The sequence below is a fragment of the Podarcis gaigeae genome, assembly GCF_964106915.1.
Source record: "Podarcis gaigeae genome assembly, chromosome: 3".
NCBI lineage: Eukaryota > Metazoa > Chordata > Lepidosauria > Squamata > Lacertidae > Podarcis > Podarcis gaigeae.
This window is the reverse complement of record NC_139680.1, coordinates 48,839,284-48,856,748: the sequence shown is the minus strand read 5'-3', so window position 1 is coordinate 48,856,748 and position 17,465 is coordinate 48,839,284. Positions and strand designations below refer to the sequence as shown.

At 41.9% G+C, this 17,465-nt stretch overlaps 2 protein-coding genes across 4 annotated transcripts in view; both read left to right on the top strand.

Annotated features, from left to right (window-relative positions):
- Positions 1-17,465, top strand: part of LOC310840996 (uncharacterized protein) — a 278,515-nt gene that overhangs the window by 18,526 nt on the left and 242,524 nt on the right. The window lies entirely within an intron of this gene.
- The window catches only part of HACE1 (HECT domain and ankyrin repeat containing E3 ubiquitin protein ligase 1), a 34,240-nt gene continuing 18,910 nt past the window's right edge, over positions 2,136-17,465 (top strand). The window contains exons 1-12 of one of the 3 annotated variants that reach the window (XM_083731090.1): positions 2,136-2,438; positions 3,625-3,679; positions 4,462-4,551; positions 5,622-5,726; positions 6,235-6,310; positions 8,440-8,571; positions 9,616-9,698; positions 11,033-11,129; positions 12,697-12,798; positions 13,346-13,452; positions 13,994-14,144; positions 16,211-16,548. In XM_083731090.1, the coding sequence (XP_083587216.1) occupies positions 2,363-2,438; positions 3,625-3,679; positions 4,462-4,551; positions 5,622-5,726; positions 6,235-6,310; positions 8,440-8,571; positions 9,616-9,698; positions 11,033-11,129; positions 12,697-12,798; positions 13,346-13,452; positions 13,994-14,144; positions 16,211-16,548 (1,412 nt within the window). In that variant the 5' untranslated portion in view covers positions 2,136-2,362. Of the gene's footprint in view, positions 2,439-3,624; positions 3,680-4,461; positions 4,552-5,621; positions 5,727-6,234; positions 6,311-8,439; positions 8,572-9,615; positions 9,699-11,032; positions 11,130-12,696; positions 12,799-13,345; positions 13,453-13,993; positions 14,241-16,210; positions 16,549-17,465 lie in introns of all 3 variants that reach the window. The other 2 variants (XM_083731089.1, XM_083731088.1) reach the window with 2 other exon arrangements.

Below are 17,465 nucleotides of genomic sequence, written 5' to 3'. Positions count from 1 at the left end.
TGACATTACATTGTTCATTTTTTTTGAGCAGACTGTACAGGTTAGGATTTGCTATTTAATTCTCAACAGTACTGGATGCTTTATTGAAAGGTCACTGAATTACTTGCATGAACATGCAGTGCAATCTTTTATATATTTCAAAATTCAATAAACAAATGTGGATGAAGGCAAGTAGATTACAGTGTATAAGCATGATGATGTTTGAAATAATCAAAATATTCCTAAAAAGGAAACCTCAACCCAAATGTTAAATGTCACGTGGGTCGGATAACAGAAATAGCAGCATGAAATGGATGAAAGGGTGTGGGAAATCTACCACAGCACCATCTCTATGTTTGATTATCCTATGTGCAAGCAGGGAACTACATTGTTCTTTTGTGACCAGTACAGTTACTTTGGGATGAAGAAGCTGTAATATAAAAAGGATGCTCACAGTCTGATCCCTCAGTGATATGGTGGACCCTGGCTTTCTCCTGGTTTTGCAAGTGAAATAGCAGACATGCATACCAACAAATTGAAAATTGGCAACCAATCATGCCTTTCCCCAATGGCTTTTGTAGTTTTAAAATAACCGCATGACTGCCCGTATGGTTGTCCATTTATCATTGTCTGCTAATGCATAAAGAAAAGGAAAAGTTTTTTAAATGGACAAAACTGTTCCAAGAATAAGGAGTGGGGACAGGTTTTCTGGGTGTCTTAGGAGGATCAAGCTTATCTATACCATGTACAGCTGCTTTCTGCTTGAAGCTAGAAGAACCCTTTCTACTCCCTCCCACCCAATCCCTCTAGTGAAGAGAACTGAATGTTTGGGTAGAGAACGCCAAAGATGTTTCCAGAGCAGCCCCACTGCTTTAGAAACATTCTTATAGGTGTGCGCACAGGGTGTGCCAGGTGAACCCAAGTATACCCTAATGTTGTATGGAGTGGCAACCCAGCTGCCTCAGCTGCCACAACCGTATGTAGAAGGGAGGAGAATGGAAGAAGATAGGAGAGAAACACAGGCAGAATGGAAGGAATAGAGCTGCAGTCTCTGCCTGCATCTGTCTATGGTGGTGAATGGGGCATGGGCCACAAGCTGAAATAATAAGAGTGGAGGAATGTGTCTGTATTTTTTAATTTTTATTTTTTATGTAAAGTTTAGTTGTTAATTAAAAAAATTAAGCTTTGTTTGATTAATTTAAAAAATGCCCTCTTTGATCATGCATTCAACCACTTTAAAAGAAAAAATCCCTGAGTGCACACCCTAATGAATATCAATGCTGATGGTACTGTATATATTTTTAGAAATAACTGTTGAAATACAGTACAGTACCAAGAATGTGAAACAGGAAGGTGGAGGAATGATCCAGGGGAAGGACTATCTATCTATCTATCTATCTATCTATCTATCTATCTATCTATCTATCTAGCTAGCTATCTAGCTATCTAGCTATCTAGCTATCTATCTCTTTATCTATCTTGTCAAGCCCCGACCACTGTTGTGAGTCGCAAAACAGTGGAAGAATAACAAGACTGAAACGACCCCCTCCCCAGTGTATGGAAGCATGGGCGTAGCCAATGGGGAACTGCGCCCCCATCAAGTGAAACAATAGAAATACTCAACTAACTGACCAATCACGTCGGTTCTGCCCCTCCCCCCACAAAAGTCCTGGGTACGTCCATGTATGCAAGTTAATATTCCAATCGCCCCCGCACACACATTCGGACCCGTTTGCAATATAAAGCCCCTTACTCTCTGAGTAGACGTGTAATAGGATTGTGCTGTTAAATGCTTTTCAACCCCAAAATAGTTTTCTGCTGCATTGCATTGTTCTTTAAGGATACTGTAGAGTCTGGGCATTTTGTAAACTGCTCCATCATATACCTGAAACATAGCTGACAACTTTTCCCCTTTCTTGCGAGGAATCCTATTCGAAAAAAGGGAAACGTTGACAGCTATGACCTGGAAACCGGTATATAGAGGTTAAAATAAGGAAGAAGTGCCTTCAGCATGGTGCAATTGCGGGGCCGGGCAGCGGTGGCGAGCGGGAGTGTGTTGAGGCAATCAATACGGCAGCGCAATAAAAATCAAACTCGGAAAGTATTGGCAAGCGAAGGGCAGAAGCTTCCGCCGAGCGTCGTCTCCCGTCTGAGCATGCGCGCTTTCCGCGGCGCTTCATGTCCGTTTCCCCCTTCGCTCTGTGGCCTGCTTCGGGAGACTGGCGCATGCGTGCTGAAGAGGAAGCGATTCATCCCCACGGTTCCAGGAGCGGGACCCGGACCGGGTGCAGCCCCGCCGCTGGGGCGATGGGCTGAGCCTGAGCTGGGGAAGTCCGCAGTTGCCGGCGGGGTCGGCGTCTCCTCCTCGTTCTCCTGTCCGAGGATGGAGAGAGCCATGGAGCAGCTCAACCGCCTCACCAGGTCCCTGCGCCGCGCCCGCACCGTCGAGCTGCCCGAAGGTGAGCGGAGGGGGGCGGCAGGGGAGGGAGGGGGGCTTGGCGGATACCGGGGAGCAAGCGCTGGGTGGAAGGCGGCGAGCGGTGACCTCGATGAGGGCTGGCAGCTTGGATAGGAGGAAGCATCCCCTGGGGAGAAGAGAAAGGACGAGGGGACACTTCCTCAGTCCAGGAGCCTCGAGGCTTTACGGGGCAAAAGTTGTGGCCTCTAGCCTCGGAGCCCTTTCCTCCTAATCCCGGGTGTACACGTAGGGAGCCTACTCTCGCCGGCGTTGCTTCTTTAGGAGGGGGATGCACTCTGTGCGTGCTCAGAGGCGCTCTGGCGACTGTTCCCGGGTTCCAGCTGGTGGTGATCTCTTGAGAGCGAGCCCAGAGCAGAGCTGGAAGCATGTGTGTGTGTGTGTGTGTGTGTGTGTGTGTGTGTGTGCGTGCGTGCGAGATGGATCTGTTTCCAGAGGGTTTCTCTTCGAGAGCGGCCGGAGTGTCGCTCCAAGAATCAGGGTTTCAACAGGGGATGTGTTTCTGCTGCCAGGTTTCAGGGCTAGTGGCACATGTGTGGTATATACAGTAAGGCTTTTGGGTCCGGTCCTTGCTGTTTTTTCAGACGAGGGTGGACAGACTTCAGGCATGCCAGATCTGCTTGGTTTGTTTTTGTACTAAAAAACCCAGGACCTACCAAACAGTTAGGCGCAGAAGACAAGTAGTTCTACATAAAGAACAGAGTGCCTCTGAGCATATTCTGAACCTAGGAATTTTCTTTCCCTATCAGAACGGGACTGAGTTTAGTCCTTTCACATACATTCCAACCCTAGTTTGTTTTCTTCATTTCAGTAGCCTAGTGAAAATGTGTTTTATTAATGCTGCTGGGAAACAGTGTTGTTAAAGGGCTTCCTAATCTGCCTACAAAGTATAAGCATCATCCTAGCAACTGTGAGCAACTGTTTTCCAGGGCATGCAGGGAATAGGAGTATGTAAGGATGCAGTCTGGGTTTCTTCTAGTAATCAATATTTAATAATATGACTATTGACAAAAATCATGCTGATGTGTTCTATGAGTTACAAGCTTGAGTAATGGTCAGGTGGTGGTATGGGATGTTAGAAGGCAAGTGAAAGGTGGAATTAAGAGTAGAATATTTTGCTAAGTTTGTACCTCCATATGTGACATAATTATAATTTGATTTCTACACAGATAACGAAACTGCTGTTTACACTTTAATGCCAATGGTAATGGCTGACCAACATAGGTGAGTCTTCATATCTAAAGAGTGGATCTACAGTAGCACCATTTTTTTATAGTGTGGTACATTTGTTTCATTTTGAAATCAGGTCAGGTTTTTTTTGCCCTAATAGTACCAGGCCTGAAACTTACTGTTTTTCATGAGCAAGCATAAACAAGCTGGATGAAAGGCTTTTTGGCCAAGCTGAGTTCAGAAGAAACACACATGTTAAATCAACTGTGTTTCTCTAGTGATATTTCTCCCAAAGCAGAGCAATTCTTTATCAGTAACTACACACACGGGGTCAGTGTATAGCCCTTGCCCAATTCCCTAGTACAGGATACAATTTACACAAGGATGATTCGAACTCATTTCCAAATAATAAGTACCTATTCAATTTGAGGGAGAAGAAAGAAATTGAAGAAGAAAGAGGAAACTAAATTAGAAATAATAATTTTCTAGTGAATACTTATGTTGTACAAACTGACTCACTTTTTTTAGGATTGATGTTTAAACTTCAGAGGCTTAACAGGTAATGCATTCAATAGTGACATGAAAATAGATTGTTTTCTTTTTAGAAAGTCAATTTACCTAATTTCTATGTGCAGCTATGGGAGCATAAATTCTCTTGAAGTATTTCTACTGAAGCTATTTAAATTTGGCTGGGTACCTGTGTTTATATTGTGTAGTAGGTTGGAGTTTCTGTTTTCTTCTTCGGTGATGTGGCACACACAGCAGACATCTGCCCGCTATTACGAGTAGTTGAAAACACAGATATTTTGCTAAATAAAATGAACTTTTTGCTTTAGATCTGTTTCAGAGTTGCTGTCAAATTCGAAGTTTGATGTTAATTATGCATTTGGACGTGTGAAGAGGAGCTTGCTTCATATTGCAGCTAAGTAAGCCAACTTTCCAAAGCCCGGGGAATGTTACAGTGTAAAAGGCAGATTTACATTAGTTTTCTAGATTGCTGTTTCTTGCTTTCAGTTTATTACTATTTTTGCCTGTCATGTTGAATATACTCGGCTTGGCAGTAATGGTGCATATAAAACATAAGAAAGAACCCCGTTGTTGCCATAACAAATGCTTATCTAGTACAGCACTTTGTGATCCCAGCAGCTGGTATTCAGGACTAATCCAGCTATCATTCCTAGTAGCTATAGATGGTGTTACCGTCCATGGATTTGTCTAATCCCTAAAACCACAGAGCCTAGGACTTGCCAATCAGAAGGTCAGCGGTTCAAAGAGGGGTGAGCTCCCATTGCTCAGTCCCTGCTCCTGCCAACCTAATAGTTCGAAAGCACGTCAAAGTGCAAGTAGATAAATAGGTACTGCTCCGGCGGGAAGGTAAACGCCATTTCCGTGCGCTGCTCTGGTTTGCCAGAAGCGGCTTAGTCATGCTGGCCACATGATTCGGAAGCTCTATGCCGGCTCCCTCGACCAGTAAAGCAAGATGAGCGCCGCAACCCCAGAGTTGTCCACGACTGGACCTAACAGCCAGGGGTCCCTTTACCTTTAAGTTGGAGGCTACAGTGTGTGGTTCATCTTTTCCACTATATAGATTAGTTCAGTGTTTCCCAACCTTGTGCCTCCAGATGTTTTTGGCCTACAACTCCCATCATCCCTGACCACTGGTCTTGCTAGCTAGGGATGATGGGAGTTGTAGGCCAAAAACATCTGGAGGCACAAGGTTGGGAAACACTGGATTAGTTTTCCCCAACTTGGTGCTCTCCAGACGGTTTTGGACTAGGGTCATTGATTAGAGATTATGGGAGTTGGGCTATAATTCCCATCATCCCTCACCATTGGCCATGCTGACTGCGGTAGATGGGAATTGTAGTTCAACCTTGGCAGGGCCACGGGTTAACATTGATTCTGCTTTACATAATGCTGTTTGTATTGGAAGTTATCTTTTTCTAGTCAAGCTGCTTTAACCTTTTGTTAAAACCTTTCTAACCTCTTTCCACAGCTGTGGATCAGTTGAATGCCTAGTTCTGCTGTTAAAGAAAGGTGCAAACCCCAACTATCAAGACATTTCAGGGTGCACGTCACTTCATTTGGCTGCTAGAAATGGGTAAGAGATGCAGCTTTTTACATTTAGCTTTTTATTCCTAAATTGAATAGTCTTTCAATAATAGTAGTTCTTCTGTCATACAGAAGCTCTGTAGCCAAGCAAAAGCCACATTTGTTTCATTGCTCCACAGACTGAATTGGGAGTCACAAGTGGCTTTTGTGGCTATGAGTGCTTATGCCCAGCTATGGTTAGCTGCTTGGACCAGGAGAGCCTGGTCTTAGTTGTTTATGCTCTGGTTATCTTTTGCCCTGATATACATTTAATAAACAACATAAGTTCAGTTTGTGTAATTTTTTTTAATGAAAAGAATAATGAAAGTCAGGTCTCCAGGTACACAGACCACCCTATGGAATGCCTAGCTTGCAAAATATGTAATTTGCTTTTTAAGGGGGCACTCGCTAATCATGCCATGTGCAATAAATTTCCAGCCCTAAGAAACTAGGGAGGAAGCTGAGGAAGTCTTGTTTTATTGGGCTTGTGGCCAATATGTAATTTGTTTTCCGCACAGCCAGAAGAAATGTATGAGCAAGCTGCTAGAGTACAGCGCTGATGTCAACATTTGTAATAATGAGGGCCTGACAGCAGTAAGTCGTGCAATTTTGTTCCTATTACCCTTCACTTAAATATTGCCATTCTATGATCATCCCTAAACTTGCTTATTTCACTGCTTGACCTTCTTCCGATAATCAAGCAATGTAATGAGCTGTACTTACAGTCCTTGGTAGTTAATGGAAATAATACATCTTGTGTTCTGAAAATTGTATTTCTGGCTGGTGATGCTGAATTGCTGTTTAATCTGTAAAATATGTTCATGTGCGCCAGGTTGTACTATTTAAAAATGCAGCCTTCTGCAGTGACTTCTTACTGTAAAGATTTGACTTGGCATGTGATGTGAAACTAATGTCATAATATACATTGATGCATGGACTGGTGCAGCAATTTCCCCTCATCCATTATGCTCAAAATTTTGTGCTGTTTTGTTTTTTAGATCACCACCACCAAATCCTTAGTCTTTTACCTTATTTGAAGTAAAATACAACTATGAGAGGTTAATAATGGTTTCGCCATGAACACTTGAGCTGGGAATCAAAGTGACTGTTGTTTGCAGGTGCTCTGAGTGCCTTAAGACAGTGGCCCCCAAACAAGCCACTGGCCACCAGAGGGAAGTGCCTGTGAGGAGGGGAGTGCCAGCTTAACTGCTACTGGGCAAAGGCTCTTGAAGGGGCTTTGCCCAATGATGCTTGGGCAAGAAGTTTCTCTGTGTGACTTCTCTATTACACTGCCCCCTCGTCTTCAACAGCAGTCTCTCTTGGCAGAATCCAGGAGTGAGTGGCGGAGAGGATGGGGGAGCAGTGGATTGGCAGAATCTTCTGGTCCCAATAAGCAGTAACACCACTGTAAGCAACAGTGCAGTGCTCAACCTCCTGCATTGTGACTACAAGCGAGCCTCTCCCACTGTCCCTTTCTGGTCTGGAGCTGGAAAGGTTGATGGCTGGGCCTTTTCCTGGTCTGGCTGCCAAGCTCCAGCCTTCCTCCTGATCTCGGAACTGCAGATGTGGCGGGGATAACTGTTGCAATGATTTCCATCCAACTCTGCAGCTTTAAAGTTGGGTAAAGTTTGCTCATCATTCTCCTCCCCTGCCTTAGCACTGCTAAGGAATAGAACAGGCATGTTGCTGAATATTAGTTTCCTTGGGTGGGGTAGCAAGCATTGTTGGAACAGCTGGGCTAGGTAGATGTTCGGTTTTACCTAGCAAGGACTCTGTATAAAGACAGACAAGGGCAACTGCAGAAGTTGGATGTCATTAAACTCTTGCTATTCATTCTAGATGAAAAGAGTTTGCAATGTGAGTATGGGCATTCAAAGAGCCTGTGTGGCATACTGGATAGCGTGTTGGACTTGGGAGAAGCTCACTTGAAGCTCACTAGGCCAGTGATCTTAGGCTAGTCACTGTGCCAGCCTAACCTAACTCATGTTACTGTAGTGTTCATAAAATATTGTCAGAACAAAATAAAAAAATTCCTTCCAGTAGCACCTTAAAGACCAACTAAGTTAGTTCTTGGTATGAGCTTTCGTGTGCATGCACACTTCTTCAGATACACATCTGAAGAAGTGTGCATGCACATGAAAGCTCATACCAAGAACTAACTTAGTTGGTCTTTAAGGTGCTACTGGAAGGAATTTTTTTATTTTGTTCTGACTATGGCAGACCAACACGGCTACCTATCTGTAACATAAAATATTGTGCTTGTGTAGAGAATACCATGTACAGCAGGTTTGGAGAAAGGTGGGATATAAATTTAAGGTAATTTAAAAAACAACCCCATAGTGTTCCTGGAGTATCCCCTCTTTCATAGGGTATGTCTTAGATTGCAACCCTCTGCATGCATGTTGGAATCTGGATGTCCTGTGTTTCTGGTATATTCGTTTTCCTAAAGGAAGAGGAAAATGTGTTCCTTGCCTGGTGCAGGTTTCTGTGAGTCCCTCTTTCATGCATTGTTGGAAATTTCAAGTTATTCAGAGTGCTTGTTTATTCAGTACTCATGAATATTAAGCCATTGATTGGCACCTAAATCCCTTTTATAGGATTGCAAATAACATTAATACTAATATTTCCCTTTCCCTCAAATTTCATTATTTAGATTTATTGAATTTACTTGCTGAATGTATTTCTCTCCCTGGTCGGCGTTTTGTTTTGTTTTTCGTATCCAGATCCATTGGCTTGCTGTGAATGGGCGAACAGAATTGCTTCACGATCTTGTACAGCATGTTACCAATGTAGATGTTGAAGATGCGATGGGGCAGACAGCACTTCATGTGGCTTGCCAAAATGGCCACAAGACGGTAGGCTAATGAGCAAAACTTACAGTTTTAAGGGCTTGCAATGTAAGTATTTTGTGGCAAAGAGGCCCATTAACAGGAAACATCAGGTGTTTGGACTCTCAACTGATGGTACTCCTAAGGAATTGCTTGTTCTTGTAGTTCTTTCACTTCTGCTTAGAAACGGCTTTATAGTGCAGCTGATTCCGTAGTAGGCTAATGAGTTACTTAGGAGATGACATATTTTTCTGCAGCGTTGTTTCATGAACGCTTTTTACAAAAGTTAATTAATGGGGACCAGTCTAATAATTAGGAATACATAGTTTATTTTAACAGGCTTTGGTTGGAAACTAGATTTATACACATACAGTGGTGCCTCGCAAGACGAAATTAATCCGTTCTGTGAGGCTCTTCGTATAGCGTTTTTTTCATCTTGCGAAGCAAGCTCATTGACAGCTTAGCGGATTAGCGCTATTAGCGGTTTAGCGGCTTTTAGCGGATCAGCTGATAAGCGGCTTAGGGCTTAGGAAAAGGGGGAAAAAAGGGAAAAAACCCCGCAGGAACTCGCAAGACATTTTCGTCTTGCGAAGCAAGCCCATAGGGAAATTCGTTTTGCGAAGCGCCTCCAAAACGGAAAACCCTTTCGTCTAGCGGGTTTTCCGTCTTGCAAGGCGTTCGTCTTGCAGGGCACCACTGTACTTAATGACGTATTCTACAAGGGCCCAAATTCAGTTGGGTGAAATTCAGTTGTTAATTCAGAATTGGTCCCCTTGAAATTAGTGAATAATAAATCTCTGCTGTTAAACTTGAAAATGTAGGTGGGAGACAAATTAAATCTGTAAGCTTAACTATTTTTTAAAAAAATATGCCGCTGTAAATGATATTTTTTCTGGTTTTTTTTTTGGGGGGGGTAACTTAAAGAAGTAACAGTACAATCCTAGATGTGTATACTTGGAAGTAAGTTGCATTGAATTCCCCGGGGCTTAATCCTAAATAAATGAGATAGGAATGCAGCTCAATAGTGCATATTTGTAGATTAACTTCATTCAGTTTTTTTCTTCTCAAAAGACAGTTCAGTGTCTTCTGGATAGCGGTGCAGATATAAACAGGCCCAACGTTTCGGGAGCAACTCCACTCTACTTTGCTTGCAGGTATGATTTGTTTTTGTTTTTAAATTATTTTATTAAATGTTGGAAGTTCATAATATCTGAGGAAATCAGGGGAATGTTGACTTAGGTTTGCAAAATCTGTTCTTCACCACGAGGAATAACCTGAATAACCTTGCATTAATCACTCTCTTGGCCTCCTTGAACCTGTTAATCTTGCATGGTACTGAATCAGGCTGTTGGCACACATAGCCTGGTAGTGGATGCTCTGACTAATGCAGAGGTCTTTCCTGGCCTTGCTAAAAGAGGTTCTTTCAAATGCAGATGCCACAGTTTGCTGCTGGGACCTTGTACATGCCAACCAGGTGCTCTGCCACTGAGTTAACTGAACTATGGTTCTTCTTGGCTGGAGCTTAATTTTTTATTTAATGCCATAATCAAAGTATGATGTACACCATGGGTAGGCAAACTAAGGGCCGCGGGCCGGATCAGGCCCAATTGCCTTCTGGATCCTGCCCGTGGACGGTCTGGGGATCACCAGCACACGCGTTCTTTCCCTCTCCCTCCCTCTCCCTCACACAGCGGCGGTGGCACCTCCTCCCTCCCTCCTCCTGGCTTCTCCCTGCCCTGCCTAGAGGAGAAAGGGGGCTGGGCTTTGTTGGTGCCACCACCAGCAGCACTTGAGCGGCTGCCATTTTAAGCAGCCCCTCTCCGGAGCCCTTTTGTGAGCCGCTCATCGTCCCTCCGCTGCTGCCAGCCCCTGCCGCTTGCAAGACACAGGTACACAGACACCGGGGCTCATGGTGCTTTTGCATCATCACCCCCCCCCAAATATAGTCCGGCCCACCACAAGGTTTGAGGGACAGTGGACCAGCCCCCTGCTGAAAAAGTTTGCTGACCGCTGATGTAGACCATTACACTGTACTGAGGATTTATAAATATTATAAACATTGAATCACTCAGTGTTTTTCATTGTATTCTCTTCAAATGCATTAAACTTCTTGAGGGGTGTGTGTGTGCATGGGTGGAATATGGGATCTTCTTTCCCTCAGTCCAAGCTTTAAACATCCCAAGAAAATCATATCTAGGACGTCTTGAAGCCTTATGTTTTCTTCTTTTGAAAATGTTTATTTCCCCCTCCTTTTGGTTGTAAGTACCATTTATATTTGAAAGCTAGACAGAATTTATAAACACCTTGCTTCTATTTGCTGATCCAAACAATTCCCTTGCTGCTTCTGATTTATATTTAGAAAATCTTGAATACCCTTCAGTTAATACTTAATACTTCTTTCATTTTTGAAATATTGCGTGGATTCAGGAAGGAAGGCTAATAGAACATGCACTGAATGAATCTTATAACTTCTTTATGATTTATTTAGCCACGGCCAAAGAGACACTGCACAGATCCTTTTGCTGAGAGGGGCCAAATATTTGCCAGACAAAAACGGGGTCACACCACTTGATCTCTGTGTACAGGTACAAATTTGCTTCAGGTTTACATATCTTGCTTAAAACTACTGTTGAGTGCCATTGTAACCGTTTCCTGTTAGTTGGAGGGTGTTGTTGTAGGTGGCTGTTGTTTCCTGTTTCTGTGCAACAATAAAAATTATGTCTCTTCTCCGCTTTCCCCTTTGCCCAAGCAGAATGTGTAGGTTTCTGATGGAAGAGGAGTGTATTCATTGTAACACATGACTTGCCCTCCATGTATTAGTTTGGGCCTGGAAACATGGAAAGAGGATTCATGAGTCACTTGTGCATCATGTGTCAGTTCCACGTTCTAATATACAAAGCCCTAATTAGATTAAATGCCTCCAGTTAGAGGCTTCTGTGTTCTGTGCAGCGCCTGTGATATTACTGAATCTAAGCAGATGTTAAATTCTTATGAAGTAACTCTTAGAACTCAAATCTGAATGCCGGGAGTAATTGTGTGCAGAGTTCTGCCTTGAATGATATTTCATCTAATCCTAGACAATGAAATAAATAATTACATGGAAATCAGGTCCCCCCACCAATGCTGAATTCAGCCATTAATGTATTCATTAAAAAATGCCACACTTGAGTTTTAAGTCCAACATTTTATATTTATCAAGCTTTTTATTATTTTAAGGCATTTATACTGCTTTACATATACACAGTATCCAAAGTGGTGTACAGTCATACCTCGGAAGTCGGAACAGAATCCGTTCCGGAAGTCCGTTCGACTTCCAAAACATTCGGAAATCAAAGCATGGCCTGCAAAATTAGTTCACAAAACAGAACAGTCACTGTGGCATTTGGGAGCCAAAACGTTCGAGAACTAAGCTGTTTGAAAACCAAGGTACGACTTTATAGCACAATTAAGAAGTAGCATAATCAATAAAATCATGTAAAATCTTAGGACAACTACAATTGCAATAGTAATCACAATAAAACAAAATCTTCAGTATCCTCTAGTTGGCAAATGCCTGGATCAACAAGCATGTTTTTAGCATGTGTAGAAAACATAGACATCACCTGCCGTATCTCCTTAGGAAGGCTGCTCCACATTTTCTTGGTGTTCTGCAGATAAATTTCTAAGGGTTGTGGTACCACCGAGAGGGCCACACCTGCTTATCTCAGTGTACAAGCAGGTCTATAAGTAACGTGTGTTTTCTTTAGGGAGCCAAGTTGTTTAGCTTTCACAATAGAAAGTTCTATAAGGTAGAGGTAGAAGTTCTTTATGTGGTAGGAAACAAGCACAAATTATGCTAATGGGTCCCTGCCTCCTCTTCCCACCCTAAAATACATTATTCGATCTGAGCCTCTATATTCTCTCACACAAAATGGACTTCCCTAACTTAAGAGTTGAAAAGGGAAGCTTCAATATTGATATGTGAGTTAGAACACTTGCCTTTACTTTTCACTGCTGTTGGTTTTTTTAATTGATCTTGCTTCCTAGTAGCATAGTCCTTTAAAATTGTATCTATATTTGTGTTTCATTTAATACTCAATGTATTTCAGTTACGCCATTTCCTGAAGGATATGATTTCAATTATTGCTTAACTAAAAATCCTCTCTTTTTCAGGGTGGCTATGGAGAGACTTGCGAAATCCTGATACAGCATCATCCTAGACTTTTCCAAACAATTATTCAAATGACACAGAATGAAGAACTTAGAGAAAACATGGTGAATTCAGTTATCTTCTGATGTTTAGTTTCCAACCCAATGTGTTAATCAGTTAGGTTTTGCAAATTACAGCAGTTTTTTTATTAAAAAATGTTTTATTGGTTTTTAAACAAATACAAAAACAAGAACCATTAACCACTTATCCAGCATTCCATCTAATGGTGTTTGCTGTATCCATTGACTTTATACATAAGCTTACAGATTCAGTGTTCAAACATATTACTTATTGTAACCTCTCCACCAGGAAGATTGAGCAGTTGGTATAACAAGGTCTTGATTTTGGTTGTTAACATAGTTAAAGAAAGAGGTCCACATTTCTTGGAAGGTGTCTCTTTTTGTTATGTGTTTAATTGCCCTTGTGTGTCTGGTGAGATGCTCAAACATTGCTGCATCCCATATAATACTTTAAAAACTATAGCGGTTTGGTGATAGTCCTACTTGTGTTAGAAATTATTGGTTGACATTGGTTGGTTGGTTGGTTGAACATTTTAAATTACTGTCTGGTGTGATCAAAAATTTGTGACTGTTCCCCCCCTCCTGTATCTAGTTACGGCAAGTCCTAGAACACTTGTCTCAGCAGAATGAAAACCAGTATCTTAAAATTTTGACTAGTCTTGCTGAGGTGGCTACAACAAATGGTCACAAACTACTCAGGTAAGTTGGGCCCTCACCACAAAGAATTTATTCTCTTAGGTTTCCTCTGTGTGTGTGTGTGGTTTTCTCCTGCGATGGAATATTTTAACTCCCACCAAAGCACATTTACTTAAACATAGGTTAAAAGGTGCTGACTAACTTGCTTAACCTTCTTAAGTCTTTGCTGCTGTCTGCCAAAATAAACAAAGCAGGCCTGCCAAATGTGCAACTACATTGGTGGCATTTGTGTACGTGGATACGTAAGATGTACCGTTTCTGCCTGTGTCACTCCCCCTGCCCCATGGTCATTTGGAAAGGGAAAATAGTATGGCACTTGATTGGGTGGCCTGCTCCCATGACCTAAATTCCCTGTTTATAAAATGCGGAGTTGAGGGAACAAAACAAGACGTCTAAAGAATTGATAGGCTGAAGAGCAGAACTGTGGTGCTTTGCCAGTGGAGAATTGATGGGTCTGTGGCTGTAGCTATTTTGAAGATTTTGATTTGGGTCATAAGGAAGTCTCTCCGTTATATTGAAGCATTTCGTGGCTTGTGCTTTCCAGCTTGTCAAGTAATTATGAAGCTCAAATGAAGAGCCTGCTGAGAATCGTGAGGATATTTTGTCATGTCTTTCGACTTGGGCCATCCACTCCCAATAATGGAAATGACATGGGGTACAATGGAAATAAAACTCCAAGAAGCCAAGTGTTCAAGGTCAGAAAAGTAGTTGACGTTATTAGGAAGATAGACCTTAAAGAGATGAATTTCACAAAGCATGCATTCATTAATCAGGCATCTCATGAGGAGGACGTAAGTTTATTGATACCCATTTTAAGTTGGGACCACTTGCTTTTTCTTTATAATCAATGCTTAACTTAACTGATTGCCATATATTTCAAAATGTTTCTCATTTTATTTCCCTCGAGATCATCCTGTGTAGCATGAAACAGAGTGTCCTAAAAATTGCATATCCCAGTCCTAATTGTATAAATATCATTGCTTCTGCTGAAGTGTGATCGATATGATACCCATAGCTGTCAACTTACAGATTTGAAAATAAGGGACCAGCGGCCTCAAAAATAAGGGATCAGCAACCAAAATAAGGGATTTTGCTTACCCGGCTCCTCACGGTGCACCCATGAGGGGGAAAAGGGAGAGACGGACATGCGGCAGCTCGTGCGCGCTCTCTCTCGCGCGGCGGAGGACCCCAAGCCGCTGCTTCCCTCCCGAGCTGGGCGAGCTTGAAACCCGGGAAAATTAAGGGACATCATGAATAAGGGACAGCAGCGGGACACGGCGCTGGGATAAGGGAGTTTCCCGCCAAATAAGGGATGGTTGACAGCTATGATGATAGCCTTACTTTAGGAAACACTTGGAATTTTGTGTGCTTGATTTTTCTGAAAAGCCCTCATGTTGTGTTTATAGAGAGACTGAACAAGTGGGTCTACTGAGGTCAAGACCTTGTTGCTAAACTGTAGACCTTTTTAGTTATGGATCTCTTTTTCCTCTTTTCATAAAATCTAAGGTCATTTTCTTGCACATGTATGAGTGGAAGGAGAGCTGCTTTTCTTTGCTGCCTCTGAGAAATGTGTGGGTACCACAACCACATGGACAATCTTTATCACAAGAGTTTTCTTACTCAAAAGGCTTCAAATACTGTCCCCATATTGCATTCGCCCCATAGGACGCACCCAGATTTCCCCTTCATTTTTGGAAGGGAAAAAGTGCGTCCTATAGGGCGAAAAATACGGTATATTTAGTGACACATAAGATACAAGTATGGCAACTGCAATATTTCTTCATACAACTGTTAATATGGATATAATTATAGGCCTCCAAAACCTGTTGCCAAATTTGTCTTTCGGGACTACACAGTTTTTGAGCACACTCAAAACATATGAACTGCTATGTTAGTTAGTACTTCATAGGAATAAGCTTATCATTGGGTCAGCAAGACTCACGGGTAGCAGATTATCTTGTCTGCGAGTTTAAAATCTTAGGGGGGAAAAGAGAAAAAACCAGCAAGGGAGGGAGAAAGTAAATGTAAAAAGTTACACCGTGCAAAACTATAGGAAAACAAGAGGAATAGGCAAAAATAACTTTCTCCTGGAAACACAAATGAATAGGAATTTGATAAAAAATCCTCTTTTTACATAAAAAAATAGAATTTTGTTTAGGAGTGAATACCTAAGAAATCTGAAGTATAAAATAAGGCATGCTTATTGGAAGCTTACATTTCCCTCTAAATCTTTAAAGTAACGTTTTCTGATTTTTGCTCTGGCATTCTTTCTGCAAAACCTCAAGCCTATTCACAGAAAAAGGGAAATATTTAAAGTGGTAGGAGTTTGTCTTGGTCACTTCTTACCTTGTGCTAACTTTAAGTTCTGGTCCGTGGTCTATTCAAGGCTATGACTGGATTCTGGTTGTCATTTGGTGCAGGGTGTGGTGTTCATAAAACCTGCATAACCCATAATGAAGGCTTGATTTATACCTTTGGGGATCTCTGTAGCCCTTCTATCTGCTTAGCAATAGTCTGCATACTAATTATTAGCAACAATATGAAATGATTTTTTTTTTGGCAAATCCATAACGTCAGCATGGCTTTTAATCAAATTGACTATTTTCCTTTGCAGATGCTCCATAGAGATTGAGGATATGGGAGAAAACTTGTTTCATTTTTTAAAAATATAGCTTTACTAGAATCCTAATAGCTTCCCTATAGTAATCTGCAAATACATCTATTGGTCTGCTTTAAATTCAGTTTCTCTTGTGCTTTGCAGCCTCTGGAATTACTCTGGCACTCATTAGATGAATGGTTAGCTCTAATATCTGCAGAGCTGATGAAAAACAAAAGAGACTCTGCCAATATCACTTCTATTTTACTGAAGCAAAAGGGACCAGATCAACAAGATGGTGCTCCTACACATATATTTGATGTTGCCGCATCAGAGAAGAGCACAGCATTACCTATGGACATGGGGGACCCTAAAATGTATGAAGTCGGCAGTACGCAAGAAGCTTATGCAGATTGCCAGGATGTTATTTCCGTGACAGCAAACCGGCTGAGTGCTGTCATTCAAGCATTTTATATGTGTTGCTCCTGTCAGATGCCTCAAGGGTAAGAAGCCTCAGACTTCCACACCTTTTCTTTGACACATTCCAGATACATAATGCTTTCTTTCTTTCTTTTTTTAAAAAAGGCTGAAATGTCGGCTGTAAACCTGAGGTTAGAAAAGGGATGGGAAGCCATGTTCTAGATTTTGTTGGACTCCAGTCCTGGCCAGCAAGGCTGGTGTTCAGGGATTATTGTATTTATAGTCTAACAACATCTGGAAGGTCACAGCTTTCTCTTTCCTGGGGTACAATAGGCCTTCATGAAGCTTTCAGCAATCATGGTGTAGCAATAAGTCATTTTGTGCAGGTTCTAGTAGCTTCCTGCGGCTTCTTACTTTTTTGGACCAGCCATTCCTAACAATTCCTACCATCCACCACAGCTTTCCAGATTCTAATTGTCCCCATATTGGCTGAACTTCATTAAAGTTTTTCATTACACTGGTTGTTGCTTCATGGACTATAGTTTTTCCAGCACAGGCACGAGACAGGACTTTTACAGAAAGTGTTGTTTAAGCTGAAACATTTGTTCTGGCTTTTTATTTGAGAAGAGAAGAAGGCACCCTCAATAAAAAGCTGGCAGTCTAGCAAGTAACAACCCTCTTTTATGGACAGCAGGTATCTTTGACAAAAGGGGTCAGTGGATAACTTAAATTATAAATTGGCTTGTGTAAACTTTTACTGTTACTACAAAGAAAATGATAGTTGCATAAATTAGCCTTTCTCATGTAGGATTGATCTAGACCAATTATGAGGCTAAGGAAATGTAGGCCTGACTGCATAGGAATGTGTTAGTGATTTTTCACTTCTGCAGTGCCTTAGGGAAAAGTATGTATCTTCCCATCTTTTCATGTATTGTGGAAAGCTGAGCAGATGGCCTTTCTGTTATCTATATCACTGGAATGCAAGGTCAGAAAAACATAC